The 10,476-nt window shown below is 33.5% G+C and overlaps 1 protein-coding gene and 1 pseudogene across 1 annotated transcript; one reads left to right on the top strand and one right to left on the bottom strand.

Moving 5' to 3' along the window:
• Positions 1–1,484: 1,484 nt before the first annotated feature.
• LOC142641397 (uncharacterized) lies at positions 1,485–4,152 on the top strand. The gene has a single exon (XM_075815825.1). The coding sequence runs from the start codon at positions 1,485–1,487 to the stop codon at positions 3,750–3,752; it is 2,268 nt and encodes a 755-aa protein (XP_075671940.1). The 3' UTR covers positions 3,753–4,152.
• A 3,684-nt stretch (positions 4,153–7,836) lies between these two features.
• Positions 7,837–10,032, bottom strand: LOC142638792 (uncharacterized; annotated as a pseudogene).
• Between the last annotated feature and the right edge of the window lie 444 nt (positions 10,033–10,476).

Here is a 10,476-nt window from a genome sequence, read left to right on the forward strand (position 1 = left end):
TAAAATAAATAATAAAATATTAGACCGAAACTTACCACGGCTGAAAAAAAAGGTATTGTAAAAATATTGTGACATTTTGTTGTGTTCGTAAATTTTATTTTTGGTTTAGTCAAATTTGGTGAGCAAACATTTACTGTTTTATGCAAAATTTTCTTATATTGGTTTTTTGTTTGTTGTTTTTTTTAATGCATAGTTTAAAGTGGTTGTCCCAATAAAAAACCAATAACAATATATCACCCAGGATTTGTTATGAAAATGTTGTGAATGTAGCATTGCTCAAAAATAAAATAATAAAATATTATATCATGGCCCACCATAGCTAAAAAAAGGTATTGAAAAAATATCATGACATTTATTGTGTTCCTGGCTTTTTTTTTTAGCCAATATGTTGAGCCAAAATTTATAATTTTATGGACAGTTTTCTTAGGCTAACTTTTTTTTAACACATTGTTTTAAGTAAAAAAACACGTAGTTTACCAACAAACAAAATATAATAATGGAAAAAGTACTTTTCCCCTTTACGTTTGGAGTAGTTTCATCCCTCAATTTTAAAGTCGAATAATTTCGTCATTTATATTTTGTAGACAAGCATCTAGTCTATGTTATTACTCTCGTAGTTAAACCCTAACAAAATCTTATGATCCTTAGAATATTTCATTGTGCACTATCTAAAATGACTTACTAAATTTTAATGTGCCAAAAACTTTCTTCATAGATTTTTAGTTTTATGTGTTAGTCATACTTAGAAAATAAAAATGATGATTTATGGTATTCTATTTGTAACTTAGAAAACACTAATTTATTAAAGGTTTAAATATTTTAGATTTATAATTTTATATCTAATAGAAACTTTAATGGCATATGTCTTTTGTTATTTTTTTATTTGTTTTCTTTCTTAGAAATGTGTTCATATAAAATTAAGTAAGCTAAACATCATAGTTAAACTCATTAAATAAAATGATAAAGAAAGAAATATGAATAACAAGATATTCATTCCAAATGGTTATTGATATTTAATTTGATGAAAAGTTTCAATTGTAGCATATGTTATTATTTATTGCAAAATTTTTAATATTGTGATAATATTTTATCAAAATTTAGTTGTTTATTATTGAAAGATGATAGCATTTGTTATTATTTTTAGTAGAAAAATTTTTTTGAGTAGATACGGTTTTTAGTAAATAAGTTATAAGATATAATTATTCTAAATTTAAGCAAATAATTTAATAGAATAAAAAATTATTTTAAATTTTCTCAGTGAAGAGCAGTTCGTGCCATCTACTTGACTTGATTTTGCGGATTCTGAAAAAAAAATTAAAAAAAAAGGACACAATAAAGATGAATTTTTTTTTTTTTTTTGTTGTGTGGAGAAGATAATAAAGAAGACTTGACTACGGCATAGCAGTATTCCAACGCCATTCCTCCCAACTTAATTTATATAAATAACCACTGAGTCCGTAAACAAAGAAGAAAGGAACACAAGAATGGCAAAGCTCCTCAGCCTACTAATAATGTTTATACTTTTCATCTTCTTCTTCTTCTTCTTCACCCCTACTCTCTCTTGTCCTCCTGAATGTCAAAAACAAGCCCTTCTTCAGTTTACAGCCTCTCTCGCCAATCTTACTGATGATGACTTAAAATCATGGAATTCCAGCTCAGATGGTTGTTTGTTCCCCTTTGTCAAGTGTAGTTCAAGCAATGTGGTTGAAATAGTTCTGGGGGACCTCAACCCTTATCGGGCACCATGGCGAGTGTGGACTTCCACCATCTTGACACCGCTATTTCACATTCGAACCTTGACATACCTTGACTTGTTCTTCAATGAAATACAAGGAGAATTGCCACGCGACGGCTTTGCCAATCTAAGCAAATTAGAGCATCTTGATTTCAGTGGCAATAACTTCAATGGCTCCCTTCCTTCTCAACTTTTTCAATTGAGGTTTCTTCAAACTCTTGATATGGCTGACAATTCATTCCATGGAAATATCCCCCCGGAGATAGGGAATATGACAAAGTTGAGCTACTTGTCTTTTAGCGGAAACAATTTCTTTGGTGAAATTCCAACCTCGATCGTGAGTTTGAAGGAATTGAAAACATTGGACTTAAGCTTCAATTCATTGTCATTGGAAATTCCTATTGAGTTTGGCAATCTATCTAACATAGACGATTTGGACTTGAGCTCCAACAACCTCACAGGAATAATCCCATCATCCATACAGAAATTGCCGAAATTGGATAAACTCAATCTTGTAAACAACTTGCTCACTGGAGAATTCCCATCCTGGTTGTTCGATATGAAGAACTTGACGAGTCTTCTTATCGGTGGCAATAATCTCATTTGGAAAAACAGTGCTAAGATAGTGCCAAAGTTTGCGCTATTGGAGTTGTCTCTGAAGTCCAGTGGTCTTGCAGGAAAAATTCCTGATTGGATTTCTACACAAAAGACTCTTGTACATTTGGACTTGAGTGAGAACCAGCTAGAAGGAATGTTCCCACAAGGGCTTGCTGAAATGAAAGTCGAATATATATTTCTGTCAGACAATCGACTTACAGGTTCTCTCCCACCTCAACTTTTTGGCTTTAATCTACATGTTCTTTCCTTGTCTCGGAACAACTTTTATGGAAAACTGCCAGGCAACATTTTTAATGCCACTGAACTCGTGGCCCTTATGTTGGATGGCAACAATTTTTCAGGGAAGCTTCCTAAATTCATCTCCAATTTTAACCTTTGTTTATTGGACTTGTCGAACAACAACTTTTCTAGCAACACTCTACCAGATTTTAGCTCCAATGTAAATCTCCGAATCATTGATTTATCTTCAAATGAATTCTCAGATGAAATTTCAACAAACTTTTCCCCAAGAACTTCATTTCTCTCATTAGGAAAAAATAAATTTTGTAGCTTCCCTAGAAATCTTACTCATATGAGCAACCTTGAATACCTAGACATCCATGACAACAAAATCACAGGTGAATTGTCAAATTCTCTCTGTCAAATATCCACCCTTCAAATTCTACTTTTACGAAACAATTCCCTTCAAGGTTCAATTCCTGATTGTATTTTCAATCTTACTAGCCTCCAAATTCTTGATCTATCGATCAACCATCTTGTTGGAAAAATCCCTACAAATCTTGGAAATCTTACTGGTATGATTGAAATGCCCGGAGAACTCTTTTCTAGGTTTGGAAATATGGTAACCGCCAATTTTGCAACTCCGGAAAACCGACTTCTTCGTATACTTGGAAATTGGAACAAGGAAAAACGTGTTATGTCATTCAAGACTAATGATCTGATTGTGAATTGGAAGAAGTCAATGCAAGGTTTGTCATTTGACAACCTCAAGGGCTATTCCTTGTTAGACTTGTCAATAAACCAACTTTCTGATGAAATTCCAGCTTCATTAGGAAGTCTAAAGGCTCTAAAAATTTTCAACATCTCACATAACAACCTTTTTGGGAGGATACTAGCAAAATTTGGTGATTTAGAGAATTTAGAGAGTTTAGACCTGTCACACAATAATCTATCAGGCTCTATTCCACAATCCATAGCAAATCTGCGACAATTGAACATTATTGATGTGAGTAACAACAAACTCAAAGGTAAGATTCTAGAAGGTAGCCAAATGGATACAATGAACGATCCAAGAAGTTATGCCAACAATAGTGGGTTGTGTGGAATGCAAATTCAAGTGCCATGCTCAAAACCACCATTGCCAACAAAACCACCAGAGCTTAAGAGTAAGGAAACATAATTCTCATGGGAAGGAGTGGGGATTGGATATGTGGTTGGCTTCTTTGTAGCAGTGGGAATCTCATATCTAAGTAATCCCTGCAAAACCTTCAATTATTACAGTCAACAAAGAAGGCAAAGGGTATAAATTTCAAGTTCCCTACAAGTTATGCATGAAGTCTTCTACGAACATTATTCAAGAAAAGGTGTTATGTTGTTTGTGGGAGATCCCATTACTGTTTTAGATTGTGTGGTTATTGTTTTTGTTGTAGTATGGTAGCCAGTGAGGCTTATTTCTTATTGTCTTAGTGTTTCTGCTTCTTCTTTTTTGTTATGTTTAAGTTTTGTTTGTCTGTTTGCTCCCTTTCCGCACGTTGTACTGTTGCTTGTTCATGTAGGATTACTAAGGTTGAATAAAATCTTGCTTAGACATACATACATACATACATATATATATATATATTTGTTCTAAGGTTGAGGATTTAATTAAAGGAGTAACAATTGCATTTTGTATTAAGGAGAAATGGCCCACCAGCAGAAGCAAAACGATGGTGAATATGATATCCAAATTGTCTTTTATTGGAGAATTGAGCAATGCCACATTACATTACATGTTGTGGAAGTTGAACAATCAAATTTCGTATGCTTGATATGGACACCAATTTTTCCATAATTGATATAATTGGTTGACTAGCAGAAAAATAAATAAATAAATAGCACCAAACTGCTTATGCATTATTGCTTCAGCTCAGCTTAAACACTAGTTAACACCAGCGTTATTTTCAGAAGAACCATGTGATGGGCAGTTCTTTTGATCACCACAAGATTGGTTTATTTATCCTAATAGCTTTTAAGGAATGCTGATGATAACAAAATGAAAACTCAGATTTCCAATGCCAATTTTCAAAACAATAATCTAACTTCTGTCATCTACAAAATCACACTTCCCTGAAGTTACTATGGAACTCATCTTCTGATGGTTCATTTTTCCTCTCCAAGCAAAAGAACAGGGAATTTAAGAGTGCTGATGGAGGTCCATTTAGCCAATCTCTATGGAAGCTAGGACTGTTAGAGATGTGACCCTTTAGTTTCTTTTTGATGAACTGTTACTGATTTAGTGATAAAAAATTCAACAACCGCTAAATGTGACCTATTGTAATTAGTACATAATAAAAATAGAGTCAAGGGGAGTTTCTCGACCCTTGGAGTCGGAGTGCCTCTCTCTTTTGACTCTTGGATCTCTTTTTCTACTCTACTCTATAGTTCTTGGATGTAGTATAATGTTCATACTAGCTAGGCTTAAACTTTGTGTGCTTGTATTGTGTTTGTGGTGACATTCATAATATTCACTTTAACTGTCTCAAATACCAAATTTTAAAGCTAGTAGTATTGAATTATCAATTATTATATAAAAGGTTTACAAAAGAAGGTATCAATGAATGAGATTAGTATCGTATTTATAACATAAAAACTTAAAATTTGAGCTAATAATGAATATGATTGGTATCATATTGTTATGTGAGATCTCTGATAGGTATGTCCCCAGGAAAAGGGGGTAACTTTTGTGTAGGTTATGATTGGATGTAACAATTTAGATTCTCATTTTGTGATTGAATGTAATTGTATTTAAGATTGTTTTTTAGATAAGTCTTTCTTTTAATAGATCTCTTATGGTTCCTTATCCTTTGGAGAATGTGGTGTTGTAGTATTGTAAGTTCTCTGTGATAGATAAGTTCCCAAAAAAAAAGGGGACAACTTTCATGTAGCTTATAATTGGATGTAACCCTTTATTTTCTCCATTTGTGATTGGATGAAATTGTTAAGTTCGTATCTTAGATAAATCTTTCTCCTAGTAGATCTCTCTTTGTTCCTCAATTTTTGGAGAACGCAGTGTTGTATTATTATATGTTCTCTATACCAAACATTTCGGAAAAGTAGATGACAAGTTTTAAATCCTAATGCAAGCAAGATATGTTGTGTTTTTTTCACCACATCATGTATTAAACAACTAGTAATTATTACAATTTACAAACTAACCAGATATTGAATGTGATTGGTATGATATTTTTCTAATTTGCATCTCTGTGATAGGTAAGTCCCCATGAAAAAGGAATAACTTTCACATAGTTTGTGATTAAATGTAACAAACAATTGTCAATTTGTGATTGGATGTAACTGTTAATGTTGTTTCTTAAATAAATATTTCTCTTAATAGCTCACTTCTTGTTCGTTAATTTTTAGAGAATGTGGTGATGTATTATTGTGAATTCCCTATTCCAAACATTTCCTAAAAGTAGACAACAAGTTTCAAATCTTAATGCAGTTAAGTTAAGTCATCTCTTGTCTTTTAAGATTTGTTACAATAATTTATGAACTAACTTGATAATGGATATGATTGGTATCATATTGTTATGTGCATCTTTGTGATAGGCAAGTCCCTATAAGAAAGGAATAACTTTTGTGCAATTTGTGATTAAATGTAATAGTTAAGATAATCTCTTAGATAAATCCTTCTCATAATAGATTTCTTCTTGTTGCTCAGACTTCAGAGAATGTAGCAACATATTATTGTAACTTTCCTGTTCCAAATATTATGTCAAAGTAGATGATAAGTTTTAAATGCAAGCAAGGCATGTCTTGTCTTCTTTGCCACATTGTGTATAACGGGTTTAGGGTTTAATGTAAAAACTTATAGACAAAATGGATAATGAATAATATTTGGTATCATATTGCTATGTGTATCTTTGTAATAGGTAAGTTCCTTTGAAAAAATGGGTAACTTTCGTGTAGTATGTGATTGGATGTAATGGTTAACATTGTCAATTTGTGATTGGATGTAATTGTTAAGATTGTCTATTGGATAAATCTTTCTCTTAATTGATCTCTACTTGTTCATCAATCCTAAGAATTCGGCATGTTGTATTATTGTAAGTTGTCTATTCCAATCTTGAAAAGTAGACTACATGCTTTAAATTCTAATTGACATGTCTTGTACTTTTTGCCACATTTATAATGAATTTAGAGTTTTGTTTTAAATGGGAAAAAAATGACATTTCAAATATATTAAAGGGTAAATTAAGAAATTTGTGAGAATTGTATGTCATTTATTAAATTTCAATGTGGACAATACCTCAAAATATAATAATTTATAAACAAAATGAGATGGAGAGAGTGAGTCAATGCAATGTGCTCAAAATCAAATTATTGACACAAGAGAGAGCATACAATGTAAGAAAAATGCCGTGCTCATCGTTACTTTCCTCCTTGAGGCTTCTATAAGGTGAACTATGATATAACAATAGAAAGAACCCATGTTAAGATTGCACATTGTAATCATTTTTCCCAATTAGGAAGGAGTTATGAGAGTTCCCAAATGTAGTCTTGAGGTGGCAAAGGATATATGGGGATGCAAAACCTGATATTTTAGGGATGCATGCTTTAGATGAGCACTAAAGTCTTGTAAATACTGTTCGTGTTTGAACTTTTCCTCCAAGGATAGGGCACTCTTTGAGGAAAGAGCATTGCACATTTTGATATATGTTAATGACTTTATAATTTATCCAAAATAAATAAATGAATTAAACACAAGTGATCAATGTTTTGTGTTGTTGGTCATATTTTCAGTATTACTAGAATTATATAAAGACAAGGGCTATCAACACCACTCAGGGTTATTCAGGTGGTGGAATCATTGATTTGGAGCATGACAAAAACCCAAAGGTATCATGTTTAATCCATCACACAATCAATCCATGGAGTTTCTAGAGTGTCTAATGGATAAGAAGTAAAATAGTCCAGCCAAAGACTGGGACATCACTTCCTTATATATATACTTCAAATTATCAAAGTAGGGCTCCTTATGAGTTCCAGTCTTCCAGATGTGACGAGAAACTTTATGGTTTTGCTTACATATTTGCAAGTGATCAATCAATTAACTTAAGAACAAATAGTTACATAGTCAATCTATTACCAAAGGAATGACTGTATTCAGTCAAGAATAGCATAGCTTCAGGGGACTAAAATCATGGTTCATAGGCTAGGGCATGCTAAAGTAGGCTTTTGATCCCGAAGTATAGTTCCTTGCTGCTATTTTTATTAGAAATCACCTTTGTTCCACCCACATTGGCATCTAGATTTTCTATCTTTTCAGGAAACACAAGGTTTTGGCAACAGTATGAGTTTCCATTTCCCTAACAACATCCCTTTACCTTAAGTCGAGATCGACAAGCAGCAGTGTCCTTCTCACTCTTATGCGTTTGTGACAGTTCTTCAGCATTTTTCCCAACATTTGTCTCACCATTTAACTTGATCCTTATTTCTTGGGATTTCTTTTGTTCCTCTTTTGAGAATCCCATCTCACCCCTGAACGCACCATCAAATGTTTCAGTAAAGCCAAGTAAACAATTTGAATTCAATCATGCTTGGAGACAAAATATGGACCAGCAAGTGTTTGACACTACAATGCAGCAACAATAAATGAGGGTGGATAAATTCATTTATATCTACTCTAGATCCTGGGTCAGTTGAAGCACAATTTTCCATTACACTATTTTCTTTTTTACCTCCCAACTTCATGACTAAAAAAATAAAAAATAAAATAAAAATCATGTATGCTCCTGTCATACAGCTAAAACTGATATCAAAAGTGGATACAGCTCTGATATAGATGCAAACTACCTAGAAAGAGATCTTACAGTTTATTGTAAACTGTAAGATCTCACAGTTTACACATGCACATAAAAAGGATGAAGCAATGAGAATATTATCTCCACAGCCAATCTACAATTTCTCCTTTCAAAATATCTTGCTCAAGCAATACGGGTACATCCTCTAGAGAGACATATCCATACCTATAGATTTAAAAAATAAAAAAAGAGGGCTCCATTATCAATAAATTGATCAATGTATAATTGGGAAGGATGAAAAACTTTACCTGCTAAATCACAGAGTATGAAAACTTGAACGCATTAAGTGGTAAAAGTAAATAAATCAACTGACATCCGCTTACCAGTGCCCAGTGACTTCTCCATTGATTTTTTATCCAAATATTATAACATTTCCTGCATACTTATGCCCCCAAGGTGTGAGCATGGGCTAACAGAAACTGTACTTTGAACACCATGTAATTCTATCTCTTCTTTGAATATACCAATCAAGGCAGGTTCACAAACTCCACAACGTCGATCCCGTGACCCATGACAACATACAAAAACATAGGAACCCTTTAATCTTTCAAGAGTTCCAGGAAGCCATTCACCATTCTTCACAAGCACTTCCTCGACAAATGAATTGACATCAAAGGGGGTCAATCTTCTGCATTTTTCACCAAACTTGATCAGTATTAATGTTTTTTTTTTTTCTTGGGGGAGGGGGGGGGGGAGGGGAATGAAAAAGCATCTAACTAAACTCCAAATGAGCATGTCATTGACCTGTATCTTATCATGTCTAGAAAAATTAATACATCACCATTTGATGTCTCAGTTTTATCATGTCCCTCGCATATTGTCAAGCGGGTCTAAAGAGAAACAAGAGGAAAGAAACAAGGAATGAAGGTTAACATCAATTAATACTAAAGGCCTGAAGGGAGGGAGATTATGGAACGGCAAGCAACATGTCGACACACAAATTTAATTAGGAAAGAATTATACAATTGATGTAACCAATAAAATCAAGGATTAATAAACAACATTATTCACTATCATCACATTACTTCATTCGCTTGCTTAAACTCATATGTTGGTGGATACTCTCATTATGAAACAAATATAAAATACTAATTACCATGATAATCAAATTTAATAATTTGCTTGCCACATTTAACATTGGATCTATGTAATAAGCGGTCAACTAGCAGCTGATAACAAAAAAATGGCACATCTATAATACATTATCCCCACACTCATGAAAGCTGTGACAGACACCCAAAAAGCCAAGAACTGCTCTCCTACGTAATAGCTTTAAATAGCAATAGTAGTCCAACTGAAACTGTAAACAAGATATCACAATTACTATGTAAAAAACATTTCAATTCACTAAAGTTGCAATGAACCTATATCAACATTTAGAACAAAGGCCTCCAAAATCACATAATTACCCAATTCAAATTCACTAAATTTTCAATGAACACGTACCAGCTCCTAGAACAAAAGACACCCAAATCACACAAAACCCATTATTTCCATTCGCTAAATTTTCTCTATCTCTTTCACTATGCTATAAGATGCGAACACGTGGTTTTAAACCGTGAAAAAAAAAAAAAATTGTAGATCCATAAAGATGATTCACCGGTTACAATCATACATGTCATCAAATTGTAAAAAATAATATATGGTCTTAAAAGAACTGTTTTGTCAACCAACTATAGGTTGAAACAAAGAAGAATTATGGCCTCGGATGGTTGTGACTTATGTGGTGAAAGAGAGACGTCTGGCCATATTTTCCGGGAATGCAGGATTGCACCAGAGACATGGAAGGAATCGGGCATTAAGCTACCAAGTAGAATGCCAAACCAGGGAGAATTCATTGACCTGGTATGGAATCTCATGGACCAGCCACCTGACTTTGAATGGGAGCTGTTTGCAACAACAGCTTTGGGATTGTGGAGAAATAGAAATGCTTTTAAGCACGAAGGGAAGTGCAGACCAGCAAGGTGTATTGCAAGGGAAGCTGGCAGATTTGTGGAAGAGTTCAAGCAGTGCAATATGACCAATGCTAACCCGAAGCCTCCAAAGCAGCCTCGCCTAACC

Source organism: Castanea sativa, chromosome 6 (genome assembly GCF_040712315.1).
Source record: "Castanea sativa cultivar Marrone di Chiusa Pesio chromosome 6, ASM4071231v1".
NCBI classification, from domain to species: Eukaryota; Viridiplantae; Streptophyta; class Magnoliopsida; order Fagales; family Fagaceae; genus Castanea; species Castanea sativa.